The sequence below is a fragment of the Panthera tigris genome, chromosome C2 (assembly GCF_018350195.1).
Source record: "Panthera tigris isolate Pti1 chromosome C2, P.tigris_Pti1_mat1.1, whole genome shotgun sequence".
NCBI lineage: Eukaryota > Metazoa > Chordata > Mammalia > Carnivora > Felidae > Panthera > Panthera tigris.
The window spans coordinates 47,739,278-47,764,037 of NC_056668.1; the positions used below are offsets into that span (position 1 = coordinate 47,739,278).

The window sequence follows — 24,760 nt, forward strand, 5'->3', positions numbered from 1 at the left end:
TTCTAATTCATTCCTATTAGACTAGGAACCTTGGTTATGCAAACTTGATCTTAGCCTTGATCTAGCATTGAACCTGAGGACCTCTAGGCTATACGTCCCCTATCTTTACCTTTTGTTGTTTTTCCAAGCCAGTGGAAACTAGCTTCAAATCCAGCAATGAGGAGGAGACTCAATTTTGCTAAATTATGAAAAAATGTAAAGCCATAAAAGATAGTTTCTGTGTCTATGTTCTGGTTAACTATTGCCGCTTAACAACCTATCCCAAGTAGCAGTGGCTTAAAGCAACTTAGTGGCTTTGAACAACCATTTTATTATATCTTAAAGTTTTATTGCTCAGGAGTTTGGGCAAGGCTTGATTGACTCTCCTGTTGGTGTCAATGGTTTATACTCCTGGCAGTCGGCCTGATCTGGAGGGTTCCAGAAAGCTTCACTCAGTGCCTGACACCTTGGTGAAAATGGCTTGAAGACTGGATGCATTTCAGATTACTCAGGGGGACACCTTCTTGTGGCCTTTCCAGCATGGCAGTCGGGGCCATCTCAGGGTTCCTAGAGAGAATGTCCCAAGAGCCCTAGGAAGAAGCTGCATGGCTTTGTAAAGCCTTGTTGTGCCACATTTTATGGGTCAGACACGTTACTAGGGCCAGCACAGATTCATGGGGAGGTGAATTAGACTCCAACTTTCCATAGGAGAAGTAGCAAAAAAGTTGCAATTATTTTTACTCTACCACCATCTTCTACTAAGATTTAACCAATGTTACTATCTTGTCATAATTGCCCATGACACAATTATAAAAACATTTTTATTATAGAAGCTTTATAAAGATCATCTGGAAGTCTAAATAAATTATCATACCTAACAATGAAATGTTAGTACTTTTCTCTTTTTTAAGTCAAGAATCAGTCAGGGACTTCAGGTTCTATTACATAGTACTGAAGGTGTTAGACAAAATAATAAGACAAAAAAGAAAATAAAAGGAGATTGGAAAGGAAGAAGTAACTTTTCATTATCTACAGACAATCTGGTTGTCTCCATAGAACCCCCCCAAAAGTGTAATTTACTAGAAATAATAAAATAATTTAGCAATGCTGGTGGATGAAAGATTAGCACTGTTCTTAAACTGGTCCCTTATGTTTGCCAAACTATTGGCTGTTTTGTGGTTCTCCTGTTCTCAGGTCTGGCAGATGCCCTGTTGCTTCCTTCTTTTTCCTCCTGCTTGGACAACTGTCCCAGGTCTTAGCTTTTGGTGGTTTGACTCACACTGTCCACTTGGAGGCAGAGCCCATTTTGTCACCAATATTTGCTGTAGAGTTGTCTATGGATATGTTCCTCTACAATTGTTCTACTGGCTTTTTTATGTGGGGATTCAGAGAGATTGAAAACCTATGCTGTCTTCATTATTGTCATCCCCGAATACCTCTAGCTCAACAGCATTTTGATCTTGTAGCTACCCATTTAGAGAAGTTTCTTTTTCTTAGTAGTAGTCATTTTTCTTTTTACTTTTATTATGAAATAATTATGGATTCGCAGAAAGTTGCAAATAAATGCACACGGAGGTCCCATGTACCCTTCATGCCACTTCTTCCAATATTGACAACTTGCATAACTATAGGACAATATCAAACCAGGAAATTGACATTGATACAATCTACAAAATTTATTCAGATTTCATTAGTCATACATGCACTCGTATGTGTGTATTAAAATTCTGTGCAGTTTTCACACATGTTTCATGTAACTACCATTGCAATCAAAATACAGAACTGTTCCATCATCACAAAGTTTTTCTCATGCTAAACTTTTATAGCCACAACCCCCTGCTCCCAATCCTTAACCCTTGGCAATCACTAATCTGTTCTTCATCTCTATGATTGTGTTATTTCAAGAATGTTGTATAAATAAAATTATATAGTATGAATTCTTTTAAGACTTTTCACTCAGCATAATTCTCTTGAGGGCAGTCTAAATTGTGTATATCAAATCTGTACATTCATTCATGTGTAGGTTTTTGCATGAACATAGGTTTTAATTACTCAAGGGTAAATACCCAATAGTGCATTATACCCAATGCTGATTTATTTTGAGAGAGAGAAAGAGAGAGAGCATGCATGTGCATGCCATGAGTCGGGGACAGGCAGAGATAGGAGAGATAGGGAGACAGAGAATCCCAAGCAGGCTCCTCACTGTCAGCACAGATTCCAATTTGGGGCTCGATCTCACAAACTGTAAGATCATGACCTGAACCGAAATCAAGAGTCAGACACTTAAACAACTGAGCCACCCAAGAGCCCCACACTTTTAGTTTTAAAATGAACTAGCAAACTGGTTTCCAAAGTGACTGTACCACTTTTAAGTCCTACCAGCAAGGCAAGAATGAGTTAGCTTCTCTGCTGCATCTCCAGCATTTGGTGTTTACACTAGTCTTAATAAATTTTATCCATTCTGATAGGTGTTTAGAGTGATAACTGATTTTGTCTTTAACTTGCATTTACCTGATGGGTAATGATGTCGACACCTTTCCTTGTGCTTATTTGCTATCTATATATCTTTTTCAATGAAGTGTCTTTCATGTCTTTTGCTCTTTTTTTCTTTTAATGTTGAATTTTGACAGTTATTTATATATTCTAGAAACTAGTCCTTGTTGGATACATTGTTTGCAAATATTTTCTCCCAGTTTTTAGCTTTTCTTTTCATTGATTTACAGAGCAAAATTCTTAATATGATGGGATCTAGCTAATCAGTTTTTCCTTTTATGAATTATATGTCTAGTGTCAATCTAAGAACTCTTTGCTTTGTTATTTTTTAATTTTTTTAAATTTTATTTTTAAAGATTTTTTTAAAATTTATTTATTTATTTTGAGAGAGAGTGTGTGTGAATAGGAGAGAGGCAGAGAGAGAAGAGAAAATCCCAAGTAGACTCTGTACTGTCAGTGCAGAGCCTGATGTAGGGCTTGATCCCATGAACTGTGAGATCACAACCCTAGCCAAAATCAAGAGTTGGACACCCAACCCACTGATCCACCCAGGTGCCCCAAGACTTTATTTTTAAGTAATATCTACACCCAAACCTACAACCCTGAGATCAGGAGTTACACGTTCCACCAACTGAGCCAGCCAGGCACCCCTCTTTACCTAGTTCTTGATCTCAGATATTGTCTCCATTTTGTTCCCTAGAAGCTTTATAACTTCACAACTTATTTTTAATTCTGTGATCCATTGTGAGTTAATTTTGTATAAGGTGTGAGACATAGGTCGAGATTCATTTTTTACTTTGTTTTTACTTTTTTTTTTTTTTAAACAGGGCAAACACACATGTGTGTGCACTGCCAGATGGCTGCTGGAAGATTCAGTTTTTAAAATGTGAATGTCCAATTGTCCCAGCACCATTTGTTGAATAGATTGTTCCTTATTCCCCACCCCCACCCTGCCAAAAGTGCTTTTGCACTTTTGCAAAATCTAGTTTAAATATATATATTTATATCTGTTCCTGGATTCTCTGTTCTGTTCCATTGGTCCATGTGTGTCTTTCTCTATCAATAGAACATTCTTTATTATTGTAGCCATACAGTAAGCCTTCACATTGTATAGCATGATTTTTCTACTTTATTCTTCATTTTCAGAACTGTTTTTAACTATTTCATGTCCTTTGAATTTCTATAAATTTTAGAGTAAGCTTTTCTATGTCTACAAACACCTTGATAGGCATTTATATTAAACCTAGAGGTCAGTATGGGGAGAAATGACATCTTTACTCTGTTGACTCTTCTAATTCATGAGTAAGCCTTTCTATTTATTTCATCTTCTTTGATTTCTTTTTATCAGCTTTTTGTCCTTTTCAGCATACAGTGTCTGTACATGTTTTGTTAGATTTGTATCTAGGTATTTCACTCTCTTTGGAGCAATTGTAAATGGTATTATAATTTTAATTTTTATTTCTGTATGTTCATTTTCAGTATGTAGAAAATACAGTTAATTTTTCTTTGTATTGAGTCTGTATCTGGTAACATTGCTGAAACTCACTTCTAGGTTCTAGGAGTATTTTTTGTATATCCCTTGGGATTTTATATAGAGACAATCATTATCACAAATAGAGACAATTTAATTTCTTTCTTTAAAATCTGTATGCCTTCCCTCACCCCACTTCCATTCTTCTTCCCTTATTGAACTGGATAGAACTTCTAGCACTGTGTTGAAAAAAGTGGTGAGAGTGGGCATTCTTGCCTTTTTCCTTATCTCAGGGGGGAAGCTTTCAGTCTTTCCCCATTAAGTATGACATGCATGAGTCGTTTTAAAATAACATCTTTCAGGGCACCTGGGTGGCTCAGTTGGTCAAGCCTCTGACTTTGGCTCAGGTCATGATTTCACAGTTCGTGAGTTAGAGCCCTGCATCAGGCTCTGTGCTGACAGCTCAGAGCCTGGAGCCTGCTTCAGAGTCTGTGTCTCCCTCTCTCTGTGCCCCTCCCCTGCTTGTGCTCTCTCTCTCTCTCTCAAAAATAAATAAACATTAACAAATTTTAAAATAACATCTTTTCATGATTACAAAAGTGATGCATAATCACTTGAAGAGAATAGAAATAAGTATAAAGAACAAATAAAAATTATCTGAAATCCATGATTCATAGTTGATATTTGAGATCATACTAATGAATTGTATATATTAGTGTTCTCCAGAGAAACAAAAACAATAGGATGTGTAGGATGTGTGTGTGTGTGTGTGTGTGTGTGTGTGTGTGTGTGTGTGTGTGTGTTATGGAGAGAGAGAGAGAGATTGAGGGAGAGATTTAATTTAAAGAATTGGCTCACGTGATATGGAGGCTGGCAAGTCCAAAATTTGCAGAGTGGGCCAGCAGGCTAGAGACTCATGGGTAAGCAATATTGCAGTTGAAGTACAAAGGCAGTCTGTTGGTAGAATTCCCTATTTTGGGGGTAGGTCAACCTTATTTTCTATTTAGGCTTTTTTGATTAAATGAGGCTCACCTGCAGTATGGATGGCAATCTGCTTTACTCAAAGTCCACCAGCTGAAATATAAATCTCATCCAGAGATCTTGCCATTTGCAACAAACATGGATGGATCTAGGGGTCTTATGTTAAGTGAAATAAATCAGATTGAGAAAGACAATTAACATATGATTTCAATTATATGTGGAATCTACAAAATAAAACAAATGAATAAACAAACAAAAAAAAGAATTAGACCTATAAATAAAGAGACCAGAGTGATAGTTGCCAGAGGGATGGGCAAATGGATGAAGAGAAATGGGAGATACAGGCTTCTGGTTATGGAGTGAAGAAGGCATGGGAATAAAAGGCACAGCATAGGGAACATAGTCGATGATATTGTAATGATGTTGTATGGTAGCAGACATAGCTACACTTGTGGTGAGCATAATATAACATATGGAGATGTGGAATCACTATGTTGTACACCTGAAACTAACGTACCATTGTGTGTCAACTATATTCAAAATTTTTTTGAAATTTTATTTGCCATAAATAAATAAATAACAGTTTACACTTAAAAAATGTAAATCTCATCCAAAAACACCCTCACAAAAATATCCAGGATAATGTTTGACCAAACATCTGGGTAACATGGCCCAGTCAAGTTGACAAATATTTTGAGAAGTTTTCAGTGTCATTAAATCCCTTGCTTTTTTATGCTTGCACAGAATTCTGTTATATGAATATATCATAATTTATTAGCATGGTCTTCAATTGTCATACGTTTAAGATGTTTCCATATTTTTTCTATTTTAAATAATGTTATGATGAACAAATATCTTTTGTTGTACCTGTTTATATACCTATAATACTAAGAAGAAAAATTTCTGGATCAAAGAATATAAATATTTTTTAAAAATCTTCTTAATACATCTTGCTATATTTCTTTCCAGAAAGACTATATTCATACTAACATTATATGGCATTTGATCCTCAGAAAATATTGTTCTGAAGCTTCATTAAAATTTTTATTTATAATAGTCTGAAGACCACCCATTGTTTATTGACTCAAACTTTGCAATTTCTTTTCCTAAATGTCATATTTTGTCACAGTTTCCTTTAAATGTTTGGTGGTCTACACCATTATTGTACATTGCACAATTTTGCCCCTCTTAGAAGTGAGCTCAAAAGATTATCTAATTCCTTCAGTTCTTTTCTGAGGCATTTCTTATGGGGAGGCTTGTAGACTCAGATTAAAAGAAAGTGCTGAGACATCACCCTTAGTTTCGGTGAAATTGTAATTAATGACTTGGAGGAAGCCTTTTCTGAAGTATAGCACACTGATGAACTAAACTGATAAAGTTTTTTTTTTTCTTTTACATAATGGCAAATTTTAACAAATAGGATGTGCAATCTGTTTTAGAATAATAGCTGCTCAGGGATCAACAAGACCTTGATAGGCCATAAAATTAAGAATACTACTGGAGGCAAAGCTAGACAGGTTCCATCTCTGGCAGATGAGAATGAATGCCATGCTTAAAGTTCTCTGTGGAAGAGATGATGTATTGTCTTATAAAAACCTATTCCAGCATCTAATGACTTTGACTATTATGAAACCCACCAGTAGCCCAAATCCTGCAGAACTTAATGATGCTTAATGCCAAAGTAACTAGATATTTATCTAACCAATATTTTTGTAGGCAAACCTTTTCCACCCTCATATACATACATTTTTAAAATTTATTTATATTGAGAAAGAGAGAGTACGTGTGTTTGTGAGTGATGGAGAGGCAGAAAGAGAGGAAGAGAGAGACTTCTCCAAGCAGTCTCTATCCTGCCAGCCCGGAGCCCATTGTAGGGCTCAAACTCACCAACTGTTAGATCATGACCTGAGAGAATGAGAGAATTGGAGGCTTAATGGACTGAGCCACCCAGGCGCCCATCCTCCTCATATATTTTTTACATCAACAATAGTATATTTTAAAAATAGTTTTCATGATATAAGCTACATAACTTTTTAGAATAATAAGTAATGATTATCTGCCCTCAAATAATACATACTTTCAGACCCTTGGTTAAACACCAAGCAGTCGTGCCTTTGATGATCACTTCAACAGTGTAACTTGATACACTGCAAACTTCACAGTGTAACTTGATAACAATCATGGAAATGGATGACTACATTATGACATGTTGCCTGCAAAAGAACATTCTAACAACCAGGACACTAAATATAACAGCACACAGTTTCAAATATTCAAGCACTGCTTTCTGGCAAGTAGAAACTGTATAAAAACCGCTGATGTATTTTGACTATACATAAATATATAAGGATGTAGCAGCTCAGTTCTCCCATACATAGCACCTCCTTTCTCGAATGAGACTGGCTCAGGAAAGCTTGAAAATAGTATGGGGAATAATTCTTCCCTTTAACTGCCAAGGAAGAAAATGAACCAAAAAAATAAATTACTATAACCATAGGGGCTATAGAGAATGAAATAAATAAAGGGAAGGCATTGCAGTATATAAAGGGAAATAAATAAACGAGAGAATGAAATAAAGAGAAAATCATTTTTTCATGATAGTAATCTCCTGAAGCAGTGAATGTGAGAGGGGGCATCGAAAAGCTGCTTCATTTTCACATAGCCCAAGGATTATTCTCACTGATTCCCTGGGCACCCATGATGTCTGACTGCTTTATGAGAACACACACACCACAAGCTTCCTACCCTCGAAGGGAAGGTAATTCCTTTCACATTAAGAATGATAAGAAAACACACATTTAAGCTTTCTAGAAAACTTCAGCTGTCTTGGCCCCTTTGACACTTTTGAGTACACACCGTGGGCCTGGCAAGGCAGAACATTAGAGCAGGGGCCAAAGGGCAGCTCCCTTTGGTCCAGTGCCCCTGGCACTGTCTCCTCAAGGCAGGTGTCCAGGGCTCCGCCAGGGGAAGCTGGTGGCCAGGCTCCCAGGTTGGGACATGGCCTCCTCTTGTGCGAGGGATTCTAAGACAGACTGGAAGAGCAGTTCTCCGCCAGCTGCCAAGACCTGACAACTGCTGCTGCTGTCCCCTTGCTGCTCCGGGTTTGTTATAAGGACCTTTGTTCAGGCAAATCAGGGAGCCATCTTTCTCATACCTTTAAGTAAATGAGCTAAAGTAGGAGAAAAAATGGAAGTGGACTGATTTTGTATAATGTAGACCAAATTCTTTTTCATTTGGGGGGTAACTTCATAGCTTATTTCTTTGGGAGAATTTTTGGCCAAAGTTGTGAAGGGTTCCTTTTCCTTCCTGTATTGGGGAGTCCTGGAGACCAGCCTTAGGTGCAGTGACTCACAGGACTCACAGGGCTCAGCATGCAGTTGATAAAATGATGCAAAGAAAAATCATCAAAGTAAAAAGACACATAAGTGAAGTCTGGAGGAAAACTGTCTCAAGCTTCCAAGAGCCCTTGGAATATAGAACATGCTTAATTCTTCCATTAATGAGAAGTGTTGTTTACCAGAGAAACTCACCGGGAACTCAGACCCCAGGCCTTTTATTGGATGATGGTCATGAGGCACACACTGTCTAGCATGTACAGAAATTCCAGACTTTCAGAAAAAAAAAACTAGTTGTTCAGCATAAACCAAAGTTTGGATAAGCTATTTAGACTACTCATTAATTAGGGTAAATTTTATAATACTAGGGAAAGTTAACCAGCCAGGTTCCCAGATGCCAGTCAAGGGCCAACCTTGCAGGAAGGCTTTTCTAAGGATATGTAGTCTCAGGCTACTATGCTAACTCTTTTCCACATAGTCTACCCCATTTGGCCAAGACGTTTTTAGAGCAAAATTATCATCAGTAGAACCCCATGCGGCAGGGTGAAGGCAACTTGCTGTACTGACTCTCTTATGCCCTCCACAGTCCTGGATTTAGCCAATTAAAACAAATCCCACTAGGACGCCTGGGTAGCTCAGTTGGTTAAGATTTAGGCTCAGGTCATGATCCCAGGGTCACGGGATTGAGACCTGAGTTGGGTTCTGTGCTGAGCATGGGGCCTGCTTAAGGTTCTCTCTTTCTCTCTCTCCCTCTCTCTCTCTCTCTCTCTCTCTCTCTCTCTCTCTCTCTGTCTCCTCTTCTGCCCCTATCCTCTGCTCGTGCTTTCTCTCTAAAAATAAATTTAAAAAATTAAAATTAAACAAGTCCCATTAACAATAAAGGTCAGGGGCTCCTAAGTGGCTCAGGCAGTAAGCGTCTGACTTTTGATTTCAGCTCAGGTCATGATCTCGCGGTTCATGACATGATCTTGTGCTGACATTGTGGAGCCTGCTTGGGATTCTCTCCCTTTCTAGCTCTGCCCCTCCCCACCCATGGGCCCACAGGCACTCTCTCTCTCAAAATAAATAAGTAACCTTTTAAAAAATTAACAATTTCAATTTTAGTAAGTCAGGTGGCCCTCTCCTAAAGTTTTTGCATTAACTTTTTTTACTTGACCTAAGTCATCAGTTCAAGTGCAGTACAAGGCTAGTAAAGCTGAAGCTGTCCTGCATGTCTTCCAGGACTGAGGTGACTCATGAAAGTCAAGGTGCATGTATAAGATATATAATCCCAGAGAGTACTCTTGGAAACAAAAAGTTTGCAATTGTTAGGTCACCCAATGAAGGCATACATTAGTTAGGCATTAGAGGTTAACAGGGCCCCCCCAGTGTGGCTTCCCACTGTGGGTCCTTCTGCTCTAGGGTCTCTGTCCAGTCCAAGCAATGCAGTTGAGTCCCTAGTTTTCCAGAAGGACTTCCAGAAGGCAGTTTCAGCCAGTTTTGCTTGTTTTTGACATCAGTTCATTTGCCTCATGAGTGTGGACGACATCTAGAGGTGTTCTTCATGGGAACATAGGAGCTGCCCCACAGTCAGCACTGTCAGGTGTGATCATAGGTTCAGTAGATGGTTTGAATTCAGGACCTCACAGCATCCTGGGAAGGCAACATTGGCATTCAGGAGTAGTTCTGAAAAACAGAGTAGTTATGAGAAATAGGGATCATTAATGTCCTCCTTCCGGCATTTCCCAGGTGCTGGGTGTGTGTGTGTGTGTGTGTGTGTGTGTGTGTGTGTGTGTGTGTGTGTGTTTTCTGTTATTACAAAATCAGTGTGTCTCATTTAATAATCATTACTTTATGTTTCTTCCCCAGTCATTTTTTATTCTCATTTTTCATCAACAAGGGTTGGGTGTAAAGAGGGTATTGAGAATTTAGCTGTTACTCCATGGTATTGCTACCTTGACATCATTTTGTTTGACCAAGCAGGGACCTTAAACTGACACTAGACCCCTCATACAAGCACATGCCCTAGATAGCAGTCTGCAGAGTCACAGGCACATGTAAGTTCCTGCTATCACTTCCCCAACAGCCCTCGTGATCAACAATCTCCCCTGACCCCCACTGCCTTCCCCTTATGGAGCTCCTTAAATAAGACTACCGTGTGGCTTATCAGACCCTGCCCTTTTAGCTTGAGTTGACCAATGTAACCTTAGACCTGGGAATCCCAAAGCACTCCACCTGCAGACTTTAATAAAAACCTGTGTCCCAGCTTCTGCCTCACTCTGTCGGCACTCTGCCATGACCTCCCCACAATAGCCCTCAAGGTGTGCCAGGTACTTCCTCCAGGACCTGTAAATAAAAACCTTCTCTATTTTAATTCTGCTTGTGGTCTGTTGTTGAACCACAGTTCACCATCTGACATCCCATGCTCCACTTAATAAGTGATAATTTAACAAATTCATAACAGAGGGATAGAAGAATTTACACAGAAAAACACTGTTAATATAACTTAACCAGAAAGACATATCATCTTCAGGAACTGGTTAGGACAAAATCCTGAATTTTCAAAAGTTTTCAGAACATGTTTACATAACCCTCACCCTTTTCATCCTGATCATTTATTCAGTAATCAGCCTGAAAAAGAACAATCTTTGTTTGGGAATTGCTGCATTTAATAATCAAATTGCCTGACTAAGGAGAAAGGTAAGCAAAGTAGAATCAGGCTATCAGTCTGTCGTTGCAAATTTCAAATAATCTTGAAAGTCAGACATAAGTCAACAGCAGTGAGACATTCCTGAGCAGCGGGTGAGAGGAGACCCCCCTCTGTCAGGAGTGGAGTGGAGAGGTCTACCCTACATTCTGTGTTGTCTTCCAACTTAACAGCTTTCAATGGGAATCACACATTAGGTTCCTTGTGATCATTCATCTCAAATGCAATTAGCCCCTGTGTTAGAAATATACAGCCACTAGCAGCTTGGTTTCAGATGGTCCCATCAGAGAATGAGCCCTTACTAGTGGGTATCTACAGGTGACCCATGTTTTCCAGCCAGCATCCACAATGTTTCTGGCCCCACAGAGGGGTGTCTTAAGTCTAAAGTCGTCTTAGAGTCTGTTTGATTCATTTAGCCTATGTCTACTTTCCAAGATTGGAACTGTCTGTTACAGATGTTGTTAGGTTTCAGCATACCATCGAGTCCAGGCAATTAGGATCTCTGAATTCAGGATTCCAAAAAGCCAACGACTTTTCTTTGACAGCAGCAAAGGTGAGAGACTACAGGTTAGACAGTGGTGTTCCAAGGCTTTTTAAGCCCCCTTTATCTTGTTGGACTTAGAGTTCAAATTGACCTACTCAAAAATATACACACTTAGCCTAGAAAATCACCTGCCTGTAAGAGTCAGACCTCTGATTTTACAGAAACTTATTATCAAGCTAAAAAACTACTTTTTAAACCTCAAAAACTATATTTTCCTGTGGAGAATATTTCTCTTTATGTTGTCTGCCTTTTCTCATAGGGTCCAACAGGCAAAAATCATAGCAAAAATAATTAGTTATGAAGATTTCAATATTCAGAAGTTCAAAGAGTTTAAATTTTTAATCCATCCAAACAAGAAAGTTATGTTATATTAACACTTTTATTGGGAGACTTCACCAGATTAGAATAATCCTTCTAGCCTTTATGAAATTACAAGCATATATTTTTTACATCATTAAAAAAATTATATACCCAGATGCAATACCCATAAAACAAAAAATAAACACATTTTAGAAAGTCTCTTTCTTGCTCTTTCTTTCTTTCTTTTCTTTCTTTTTTTTTTTTTTTTTTTGTTTTGTTGTTGTTGCAAGTTTACTCAAACCTTAGCAGTAAATTCAACACTTTTAGGATTAACATTACAACTACTGAGAAATCCCAGCTGGAATGCAACAGGCTGCTGCACCAGTGGGTAGATTGTTATTTTTCCCCTCTTCTTCTCCCGCCCCCCCCATCTCTGTCTTTTTTTCCTAATTTGTGTAAAGTTTTATCCAGCCTTGGAACTGACTTAATCTTATTTCCTCCCACTTGGAGGAGTGAACAATACAAACATACAACATTTTGGCTCACACAAAAATGTTTTTTTTTGTTGTTTTTTTTTTTAATTTTTTTTTCAACGTTTTTTATTTATTTTTGGGACAGAGAGAGACAGAGCATGAACGGGGGAGGGGCAGAGAGAGAGGGAGACACAGAATCTGAAACAGGCTCCAGGCTCCGGAGCCATCAGCCCAGAGCCTGACGCGGGGCTCGAACTCACGGACCGCGAGATTGTGACCTGGCTGAAGTCGGACGCTTAACCGACTGCGCCATCCAGGCGCCCCTAAAGGAATGTTTGAACCCTTTCTCCTCCCACCTGAAGGACAGAACAAAACCTAAAGGTGTCACCCAGCCTGCACTTTTTTATTCCTTCACCTTAGCTACCATGGCTGAAAGCAGCCAATAAACCCAATTCTCCTAGGGTTGGATCTATCATTTTTAATTCCATAGGTAACCTTCACCTTTCACAAGAGACATCATCTCAGCTGCTGTTTCATACCACAGGTGACTAGGTAGCCATTGGGAGGTGAAGGTTCACAATTGTATCCCTTTCATACCTCCTTTTTCCAAACACTGTTTTAGCCATATTTCAGTGAGTCAGAGCTGTTTTTAATAAATCCCACTTCTGACACCAACTGGCACTGCAGTTTAAAGATTGCTAGAAAAATCCACAGCATATAGTTATACTTATGGATAAGATTTGTTACACTGAAAGGATACAAAGTAAAATCTAAAATGGTAAAGGGCATGTTGGGTGAAGTCTGAAGAAAGCCAGGCACAAGCTTCCAAAATATATATATATTTTTTCCATTGAAGCCTTATTATAGGATGCATTTAATTTCTCCAGTAATGAGTTTTGGCAACACATGTGAAGTGTCTACATTCTCATTTGGGACTTAGTGCCCATGGTTTTTAATGGGTGCTGTTTATGTGGGGACCCTGCTATGCGCTGTATGTTGTAATCCTACAAAATTCATATGTTGAAGCCTAAATATAATATGATGGTTTGTAGATAACGGCTTTGGGAGATAAATGAGAGGGTGGAGCCCTCATGAATGGGATTAGTGCCTGTGATGGTTAATTTTATGTCAATTTTATGGGGTGCCCAGATTAAACACTATTTCTGGATGTGTCTGTAAGGGTGTTTTTAGATGAGATTAGCATTTGAATTGATGGGCTCAATAAAGTTGATTGTCCTCCCCAGTGTGGTGGACCTCATCCAATCAGTTGAGGGTCTGATTAGAACAAAGGACAGAAGGAGGAATTTGCCCTTTTTTCCCACCTCACTTCATAAATTGGGATATCTCATCTTCTCCTGCCCTTCGGCTTGGATTTACACCATTGGCTCCCCTGGTTATCAGGTCTTTAGACTTGGACTGAATTACACCACTGGCTTTTCTGGGTCTCTAGTTTGCAGATGGTAGACTGTGAGGCTTATCAACCTCTATAGTTGCATAAGCCAATTCCACATAATAAATCTCCATATTTATAACTTTATCTGAACATTTCCCAATATAAGAAGGGTTCAGAACTCCAAGAGATAGATGTCACTCAAAGAGGTTTTTAAAATAATGTCCTATTTCTTTTCCTCAAAATACTTTTAAGCAATAATTAGGTATGATCTGTTCTGGGTTTTCAATCCACTGGTCATAGATTTATTATTTTGTTTCAAAAATTGGAAGAAAAGACATTCCTGTCTTAAGAGGAATAGAAAAGAAGAGGTTTATCCATAGTTAAGTTTTGTGGACATACCTATCCTGCTTCCCCAATGAAGTTACCATGTTTCTTTCTTTAATAATAGAGACAACCAATAGTGGTTGCATACATTTATAGTTATAACTTTTCTCATCTGGGCCATTGAGAAGCAGGCTTTCTGCATTCTGTAATAAAAATATACAAAGTTACAAGCCTGTATCTCTCACTATTTAAAACAAGAAGTAAAAATGTTGCAAGCTATTTTATGCTTTGGTTATTTTCCCTTAGCAACTTAGAAATTGTGGTACCATGCTCTAGAAACACTGGTCACAATTATTAAGCATGTCTTTTTGCAGCTCAAAGAGTTTTCATATGGAAATGGCCAAGAATACCTCTGTTTACAAATGCAAGATTTCTCAAAGTTTTCTTGGAATACTGGTGGAATGGTGGAGTCTGGACTTCATTATTCTACACCTTGCTTCAAACTTGGCTATGCTGCTTAGTAGTAATTTAACCTTGAGCAAGTGATGATCTGTTTGAATCTCACTGTCCTTATCTATAAAATGTGATACAAATCTCCCAGGATACATTTAAAAATATGTACATTTACAAATATGTAAGATATTTGACTTCATACCTGGTACAAAGCAGGGGTTTAATAAATGCATTATTCCTGTTATCTCAAAAAAATGCCCACTAAAAGGCAAGGTTATAGTGTTCATAGAAGCTTTTTATAATAGCCCTACCTGAACACAACCCAAATGACAGCCCAAAATGACCATCAGTTAGTAGATTGAATTTTTTTAAATGTGGGATATTCATACAATGCAGTACTATATAGCATGAACTACCATTACTACAAAAGTATGGATAAATCTCACCAATATAACATTGAATGATATGAAATAATACATTCTGTATAATACCATTGAAACAAAGTTCAAAAACAGGCAAAATTATAGAGTCAGCAGGCAGAAGTCATAACCTTTTGGAGGGAGGTTGGATTGGAGGAAGGACAAAGGGAGCCAGCTGAGATGCTGGAAATGTTTTGTCTTCACCTGCATGGTGGTGATTATATATGGGTATATGCATGTAAAAAATTAATCAAACTGAACGCTTAATATTTGTACATTATATACATACATGTATATTATTTACATTTATGCAGATACAAATGATACATCAGTAAAAAAAAATGCTCCCTTAATCCCAGGATTTTGTATCAATAGCAGTTTTATTTACTAGGAGTGTATCTAGCAGACAATATAACATGCCAAAAGCTGGCCATCTAGCAGGCTGTAGTCAGTCTGTCCCTTGTAAGTGGCCCCATTTCAGAACTAGCCTGGAGCTGACAGGCATATTATAAGGTCATGCTCCATCATCATTGACAGCTGGAGATGCCATCACATGCCATCGGCAGCAAAGCACAGGGAAAACCAGGCAGTGGACTGTGCTTCCCACCCTTAGGCTTGGAGGCACAAGCCCCAGCAATGGAAGGATTAAAAAGCCTCAATTTAAAAAGACAGGGGGAGGGGAGGGAATGTGGGCTGCACAATTTATAAATAGACATTCCCTGAGGCTGCCTGATGGTGAAGTGGTTGTTTAGTAAATCTTTCTCCCTTAAGAATCCCATTATCGGAGAGCATTTGAAAATACCAGTTTCATTTTGTCTTTTGGGGGAGATCCTGGGTTTCATCAAGTCAGCCCTGTTGGATGATATTGCTCTCTGTCAGATCTAGGGACAGGCCTTCAGTACCTTGAATCACCTATACATGGAGCACAAAGATGATGATGATGATGATGATGATGTGTCTTTTGCCAAATGGATGAGCAGCTTCTGGGGTCACAGCTGGATAGAAGAGAATGAGAGAGGACTCCGAGACCGTCATGGATCACAAGCTGCCAGTTACAGGAAAACCTCCCTGCCCTGCCCAGTGAGTTATTATCAGAGAACCAGGGGAGAGTTGGACTAGGGGAGGGGGGTTTCTATTGGATAATTTTTGAAGAGGCCTTGGTATAAAATTTTCTTTGGTTAAAAAGCAGTACTTCTAAACCTTTTTATATCCACAAAAATCCCTTTTATTACTTTATCTTGTTCTCCAGGGGAACTGATGTTCATCTATTAGGTAAAGATTTCTTCATTTTTAGTAGTCTAAGATATCTTTAACTACGATTCGGAGCTACTGATAAACCTGAGACAATCCTTCTGAGGGTTAATGTAATTCAAGCCAAAGGAAAGACACTTGATATTATAGTTTGTGCAGCATCGGCATGGGTCAATGTGTGATTTCCTATAGTCTTTTTAAAATACTGAAAATAAGCTCCACTATTTGATAACCTCTGAAGAATTGGTGATTCCTCATGATAAATCACCACCTTTGAATAAATTTGATATCCTTTTTCTTCTGGTTCCCCTTTGGTTTCCTGAGGGTAGAAGGAGCCACAATTGTCCTGCCCTCAGCAAGGCAAACACCCAATGTCTAGGGAACAAGATGCAAGCAGGAAAGCCCCTGATGGGGAGTGGGTGGGCCTGACCAGGTGAGGACTCCGCAGCAGGTGCAGACAGTGGTTCTCTTTGTTCAGCTGTGGTGCTGGAAGACTCCACTGCAGACACACATGTCCTCTGCTTCCCAGCTACACAACAATAATACAGCTTTTCTTTTTCATTGAGTCACTTAAAATTCCAGCTGTAGAGAATACATTCTCAACCTTCTGCCTCTGTCAACCCCAGAAACAAGTACGTTTTGGGGTAATGTTATTTTATTTCATTTTTATCCCTAGAGTTCTCAGATGCTTAATGCTTATAAGGGATATAAAAGTGTGTAAGGCAAAATCTCTTTTACTCCCACTGGCCAGCAAGTTTTGAGGAATGTCTTTGAGACACAAATATTTGAAAATAGGTTTCTTACCAAATGCATACTCAGGGACTAAGGGCAAGTTTCAACAGCTCTTTGAGCTTCAGGTACCTTAAGTAAAAAAGAAGAGAGGCTGGACTGGATGATCCCTGGAAACCCTTCTAGTGCTAATTGTCCATGATTCTGTTGTAAATGAACACCTGCATATCACACTCTCATTTTAATCTCTTATGTTCCACTTCGAGTGAGGTATTCACAATGTGTGAACCAGAAGTGTAATTAGTTTCCAGTTTCCAGATAGTGAGGACCAGGGAGAAACAAAGAGAAAAATTCTGATTTGCTATTTATCTCAACAGCCCTTTGGAGCCACTGAAAATAGGAAAACAAAAGAAGAAACATGACTTTTAAAATACAGTTTTGTTGAATAAATTTTAGCATTTATTAGACTTTTAATACTGACATAATCCACCCTTTTTAGAGAATCAATTTTTAGGTTTCAGTGCTGTTTGCCTTAAACTATCAGGGTGGAATTTGTTATGTATGACATTTCTAAAAGATGTCCATATATCTTTTCCTGCCCATGCTAGCTTTGAGCATTTGCCTGAATTAACCTCTTCAGATTCTCTTAGTCAACAGTGACTTCCATAATTATCAGACTAACATGCAGAAAGCATGTGCTTATTTAAGGATGCAAAGCATGGAATAAAAATGACCACATTATTCAATAGAACAGCAAGAGCATAAGCACAGAACACAGAGCAGGGGACCCAGAGCGAGGTGAGCAGAGTCCTGGGAAATAGTCAGGGGTCTGAATCTCCACCTCTGGTCACATTATGCCACATATTTATGAAGAGAGCCTGTAGTTGGATACTTAACTGTTCGAATTCTAAAATGTACTCAGGTTTTTCTTACCTTAGAGATATGAGAACCATTAGGTTTTCATTTTGTGTGTGTGTGTTTTGCTTTGAGCTCAACGAATAACTTAAAAAGAAAAGCATACTCTTAGCCTTATCTCTTTTCTTCTCTCCCCACTGCTCCAACCTAAGGCTCTTCCCTCTCACAACCTATTAGTAACCTGTATCCATAAATATTACATGCATTGGAAGAGAAGAGTTTTCTCCTTCTTTCCCATTTGAATGTGGTTTCTAATATGGCTTTCAGCCTCATGATTCCCGCAAAACCATAGCAATGGAGCCTTGATTCATTGGACATATTTATTGAATACCTATTATGTGCCAGACATTATGCAAGCCTCTATAGGCTTATAGGGCACAAGAAGACAAACAAAATCTCTGAGCTTGTGGAACTTCCAGTCTAGTGGAAAATACAATTTGTCAGAAAGAACAAGGTAGACAAGGGGTAGAGCGTGGTCCTTTTTAGAGAACACTATTTTTTAACAAACCTCAGTTTAATGATCTATGATTGCTGATTTAAAGTGAAGTTAAAAATCTAACTTTACTGTCCTGATGTTCTTGGTGGAAAAAAATGAAGTGATATGAAGTCTCTTTCATTAACTGAACTGATGTGCCTTGTACCTCCAGTGCCACAAGTAAAAGTTTCTGTATTCCTTATTTATTCTGCTCTTCGAAAGCGGATTTTAAAGACTTTAGTCTATTCAGCTTTCTAGGCATCTTCTGTATCTTACTATGGTTCTCTTACCGTCCTTTGGCACAGTTTGGGCCTATGGAAGGGGAGATTATGCTAAATGAAAGGAGTCTTCAAGGAAGAACCAAATTCCCTGGCCGAGGGCTTTGTTAATTCTATTTATTTATTTATTTTTTAATGTTTATTTACTTTTGAGAGAGAGAGAAAGAGACAGAGTGTGAGTGGGGGAGAGGCAGAGAGAGAGAGAGGGAGACACAGAATCCCAATCAGGCCCCAGGCTCTGAGCTGTCAGCACAGAGCTGGTCAGTGGGGGGCTTGAACCCAGGAGCTATGAAATCATGACCCGAGCTCAAGTTGGGTGCATAACCAACTGAGCCACTCAGGCACCCCAAGCTTTGCTAATTCTAAATGCTTTCTCAGTGCTTCCTCTATGCTCCAAGGTAGGCACAGTATATGCTTGCCCACATGATATCATTTGAGGGGATATAAAAATAAACCTCTACCTGTCTGCACCCAAGGGATTAAAAATTTTTTTTCATGTTTATTCATTTTTGAGAGACAGAGAGAGAGAGAGACAGAGAGAGAGAGAGAGCGAGAGAACACAAGCAGGGGAGGGGCAGAAAGAAAGAAACTCTGAAGCCGGCTCCATGCTGTCAGCACAGAGTCCGAGGCAGGGCTTGAACCCATGAACCAAGAAATCATGACCTGAGCAGAGGCTGGATGCTCAACGGACTGAGCCACCTATGTGTCCCCATTTTTTTCTTTTTGAAAATAATCACCTTTGGGGCACCTGGGTGGCTCAGTTGGTTAAGCACCCGACTCTTGGTTTCAGCTCAGGTCATGATCTCCCAGTTTCTGAGTTCAAAACCTGTGTGGGGCTCTGTGCTGACAGCCCAGAGCCTGCTTGGGATTCTCTCTGTCTGTCCCTCCCCCATGCACACTGTCTCCCTCAAAATAAATAAATAAATAATCTCCTTTAACCATTTTTATATTCTCTCTTCGTGGTCTCAATTTAAAGCAATAGAAGACACTTACAATTTTCATTTTTATCCTGACTGACCTGAGTATGGCTACACACTGTCACCATTACAGTATCTCACCATAGGGGTGGTTTGCCCGCATTTGTTCACTACACGGAGCGGGCGGGGCATGGCCCCCTCAGAGGATTTTTCATAAACCTGAGGAGAAGGAGTGCCCTAAAGTTACGTGGGTAACAGTGGTTTCTTGTTTTTCAGGTTAAATTTATATTTAATTTCAACAGGAGACAATGCCTTAATCCCAAAGATGAAACTAGTGATAGAGTTTCAGGCAACAGTGACAACTCTACAGTAGCACTTTTAGCATAACGCTCTATGGATTTGTTTTCTATTTTCTATTGGATGTAGAGGAGTCGCTGGAAGGGCAGCAGAGTAGAGAAGGATGAAGGGAGGGCTCCAGAGGCAGCCACCCAGGGTCGGCCACTAGCAGCGTAACTGACTGAGTTACCTACGTCTCTCTGACCATATGTAAAGGTGACTGATGGGAACAGCATATGCCTCATAAGGGTGTAGGGAAGATTCAATAAGTAATTTATATAATGTAATTAGGACATTGCCTGGTACCTAACGAGCACCTATGCTTCTTATTATTATGTGCTGGAAGTGTTGAAAATTGGGAATTTTTTTCCAGATGATGCTTTAGTTAAGTACTGCAAAAAGTTCTAGAGTCTTTCATTTTGCCTTTCCCTCATTGTCTCTAATGTTTCTCTTTCTCTCTTATATCACAATGGGAAGACAGTAGGTAATTTTATACTGGTGGTTGGCATTTGGCATATGTTCTGTCATGGACCGATGTCGCCCCCTCCCCCTGCTAACCCTCCAAAATTCATATGCTGAAGTCCTAACCCTGAATGTGATGGTATTTGGAGATGAGGCCTTTGGAAGTAATTAGGTGTAGATGAGCTCATGAGGTGAGATGGGATTACTACTCTTATAAGAAGAGACACCATAAAGCTTGCCCTTTCTCTTTCTCTCCACCTGCATGCATAAGTCTTAGGCGAGACATTTAGCTGACCTAAGATTCATTTTCCTCATCTGTAAAAGGGAAGGATGATTCCCTCCCAGGATTTGTTCTGAGGTCAGAGGTCAAGGACATGGTCCCCAGAGAGTGTGGTACTCTGGTACTGTGCACTACGACTTAACATGGGTCTTATTATCCCAGCACCTGGAACTTTCTCCTCATTGTTTCTTATTTTGGTGTTAATGGGTGTCTCAGGGGCTTGTATTTACACAGAGAGCAGGAGGGGTACAAGTGAAGGGTGATTGCAATTAAAGCCAAGACAAAGAATATCAAGTAGTTAAGCTCTCCAGAGGAAAATTTTACATAACCAATGTCTTTTTATTTATTTATTTATTATTATAATTTTTAAAGATTTTATTTTTAAGTGATCTCTCCACCCAACGTGGGGCTCAAACTCACAATCCTGAGATCCAGAGTTACATGCTCCATGGACTGAGCCAGCCAGGTACCCCACCGATTTCTTATTAATTAATTAAAGTGAGAACCTATGCCTTGGGTCAGAACTGGGAACTGGACAGAGACTGGTCTGAAGGCAGTGTCTGTACACGCTTTGTCACTCTGTCATCTGGGACCCCAGCTGGTGAGCTCAAAATGAAGGATCCCATCCCGTGGGCAAGAGCCCACACTCACAGTGTGGGAGAGAAACCTCTAAGGCTAGTCCATGGCTGTGGAGGTGATATGTACGTACTTGGTAAAAATAAGCTACATAAAAATAAGCTAGGGCACTGTTTCATGTCTTTGCCAGGAAAATTACACTAGAAGGGCATATAAAATTCCAAAAGTAGAGCTTGCATGGTAAGTAAACATATTTAAAAATGGGAACTTCTCCCTGTAATCGATTAGAGAGATCTTTTAAGCCTGTTTCCCACAAAGTCACACACAAAAACAAACAACTGGAAAAACCTATCTGATAGGAAATATTAAGTGTATAATATTAAGTATATTACTCTTGCCTTTTTTTATGCCCTTTGTGCAAACATTCTCATTTCATATCCAACCTCAAATTTAAAAATTATATTTATTTATTTATTTTTAATTTTTTTTTTTTAAATGTTTATTTATTTCTGAGGCAGAGGGAGACGGAGCGTTAGTGAGGGGCGGGGAGGCAGAGAGAGAGGGAGACAGAATCCGAAGCAGGCTCGAGGCTCCGAGCTGTCAGCACAGAGCCCCATGCGGGGCTCGAACTCACAGACCGCGGGATCATGACCTGAGCTGAAGTTGGACATTCAACCAACTGAGCCACCCAGCCGCCCCTAAAAATTTTATTTTTAAAATTTTATTGTGGGGGCGCCTGGGTGGCTCAGTCGGTTGAGCGTCCGACTTCGGCCCACGTCATGAGCTCGCGGACCGTGGGTTCGAGCCCCGCATCGGGCTCTGTGCTGACAGCTCGGAGCCTGGAGTCTGTTTCGGATTCTGTGTCTCCCTCTCTCTGACCCTCCCCCGTTCATGCTCTGTCTCTCTCTGTCTCAAGAATAAACAAACGTTAAAAAAAATAAAAATAAAAAAATAAATAAAATTTTATTGTGGCAAGAACACTTAACACGAGATTTACCATCTTAGCAGATTTTTAAGTGTGCAATACAGTATTGTTAACTATAGGTCCAAGGCTGTACAGTAGACCTTTAGAACTCATTCATCTTTGCATAACTGGAACTTTATACCCATTGATCAGCCACTTCCTGTTTCCCCCTTCTCTCAAGTCCTGGCGACCACCACTCTATTCCTTGCTTCTATGGGTTTGAGGAATTTAGAGACCTCATGCAAGTGGAGTCATTTAGTATGTGTTCTTCTGTGTCTCAGTCTCAAGTTTTTAAAGTACCATTTTTTTCTCGATAATATAATACATGATCACTGCAGAAAACTTAGAAAATACTAAAAAAAAAAAAAAAAAAAGTTCCATGGCACAAAGAAAACCTTTCAAAACATTCAGGTATGTTTTAAGGTTGTCCATCTTACAATGTTATCCTGCTTCAAGCCCTCCTCCCACCTCCCTCCTCCCAGGTGCTCCCGCTCAGCGAGCTTCTTTTCCTTACAGCCTGCAAGCTCTTCTGTGGCACACATGGGGCTCATCCTCAGGCAGAAGAGTGTTCCCTGTTCCCTAATTAAGCCTGCTCATCCTTCAGACTGTATCTTAATCATCACACCTTCACAAAAGTCTCCCCGATCCTCTTAGCCACTCCAGCACCCACACAAACATACATTATTTTACCCTATTTTATATCCTCTCAAGGCACCTTGAACTTTTCCTTTATAGCATTTGGCCAAGGCCGTAGGCATATGCCCTTTTTGTTTAGTGTTCTTCTCCTATGCAGACATCATCTCTCTGCAGGACACTGTGCCTGTTTAGCTCCCCAGTTTATCCAAAGTGTTTAGCTCCCCAGTTTATCCAAAGCACCAAGTGCTCTGTATTACCTATAATAAATGGAATAATATATACAAATTTACCTCATGTCTTTTTAGTAGCTTTACAAATCTTTAACCACATTTTTGATTATTTTTTGAGAGAAAGTTTCTAGACATGTGTGTTAGTTTTTTTCAGGCTGCCATAACAAAATACCACAGACTGGGTGACTGAAGCAGCAGGAATTTATTTTCTCACAGTTCTGGAGGTTAGTGGTCTGAGATAAAGGTGTGAGCAGGTTTGGTTTCTTCCAAAGCCTCTCTTCTCAGCTTGCAGATGGCCACTTTCTTGCTGTGTCTTCACGTTCCTTCCTCTGTGTGAGCCTATCTCTGGCATCCCTCCGTGTGTGTCCAAATTTCTTTTTCTTATAATGGCACTTGTCAGACTGGAATGAGACCCACCATAATGGTCTTACCTTGACTTAATCTTTAAAGGCCCTGTCTCCAAATGTCATATTCTGAGCTACTCATATAAGGCTTCAACATACGAATTTGGGGCAGGGGGACACAATACAGCAAACAACAATGTGCAATGGATGGATCCAAGGAGGGGGATATTGTAAGCCCCCTGGCACATATTGCCAACAGATTTCTGGGAAGGCTATCCACATTTGTGGTCCTACCAGCCTAGATCCCTGCACTCTTGCTGGTATTGGTACCATTAGTAACATTTTTGTTTTAAAACTGAAAGGTAAGATTGTGTATTATTTCATTTTCCATAATCTTTGTCTACTAATAAGCATAAACAATTTTTACCAGTTGGTATTTTGATATTTATTTTTCTTTCATTCTTTGTATATTTATTCATATATATATAGAGAGAGAGAATGAAAGAATATATATGTGTATATATATGTATATGCATATACATATATATATTAAGGTTTTATTTTTAAAAGGCTTAAGATTTTTAAAAAGGTAATCTCTACACTCAATGTGGGGCTGAGACTCACAACCCCAAGATTGAGAGTCTCATGCTCTTCTAACTGAGCCAGCCAGGTGCCCCTCATCTAATATATATTTAATGAACTCATGCTGTGAATAAGGCAAAGTGCTGCATAGTGGGATTCTAGCAGAGGATGAAACATGGCTCTTGATGTGATGGAGCATATGGTCTAATGGAGAAGAGAGACGTGTAACAAAATTACCCCAAATTTTGAGTATAGTTGTGATGAGTATCATACAGGAGAAGTACAAGATCCCAGGAAGGCATCTAACTGGGACCGGAACCAACCAGGGCAGTAGGGAAGGGTTTCTGTGGAAATGCAGAATGACTGAGTATGATTCGCCATTACCTGAGGTAATGTGGTAGGGTGGTGAGTGGTCATGAGCACAGAGGACCATCTGTGAAGGTGCCTGTGCCGGGTAGGAGCATGGGAGTTGGAGGAAGTGACTAACCAGTGAGACTGACACCGAAAGGGCAGGTGATACAAGATGAGGTGCAAAACGAAAAGTGATCAGTTGTGACTTGGTAGTTGTCCTCCCCACTCTTTCTGCTGCAGGAACAACAAAATAAATGAGTGCATGGATATGGGAGATCCACTATGAAGAGGTTGCTTCTGTAACCTGGCTGAAAAATGATCTGGGTGCCTTGAATTACAATAGTAACAGTGGTGCTAGAAAAGCATGGGTAGTTTTTAGAGACATTTGAGAGGTGGAATCTGCTGACGTGGCAATTGAATGTGAAGAGTGGCTCCTGAGTTACTGGTCTGAGTAACTGAGTGCATGGTGGTGCCATCTTCTAAGTTAGGGGACACAGGAGGAGCAGGTTTGGGGAGGAGAGGTCATGAGTTCAGATTTGCACAAGTCAAGTTGGGTGCCAGTGGGATACCGTGAGGAAACTTG

At 39.6% G+C, this 24,760-nt stretch overlaps 1 protein-coding gene and 1 long non-coding RNA gene across 5 annotated transcripts in view; one reads left to right on the plus strand and one right to left on the minus strand.

The window, feature by feature from the left end:
- The window catches only part of LNP1 (leukemia NUP98 fusion partner 1), a 38,841-nt gene that overhangs the window by 7,329 nt on the left and 6,752 nt on the right, over positions 1-24,760 (plus strand). For all 4 annotated transcript variants that reach the window (XM_007095966.3, XM_042999116.1, XM_042999114.1 and 1 more), the window contains exon 3: positions 15,731-15,931. In XM_007095966.3, coding sequence (XP_007096028.1) covers positions 15,770-15,931 — 162 coding nt within the window. In that variant the 5' untranslated portion in view covers positions 15,731-15,769. The remainder of the gene's footprint in view (positions 1-15,730; positions 15,932-24,760) is intronic.
- On the minus strand, positions 297-7,076 carry LOC122242043. Its single transcript, XR_006222191.1, has 3 exons — positions 7,002-7,076; positions 4,976-5,080; positions 297-546 (listed from the first exon to the last, which is right to left on the minus strand). It is a non-coding gene; the product is annotated as an uncharacterized LOC122242043 (long non-coding RNA).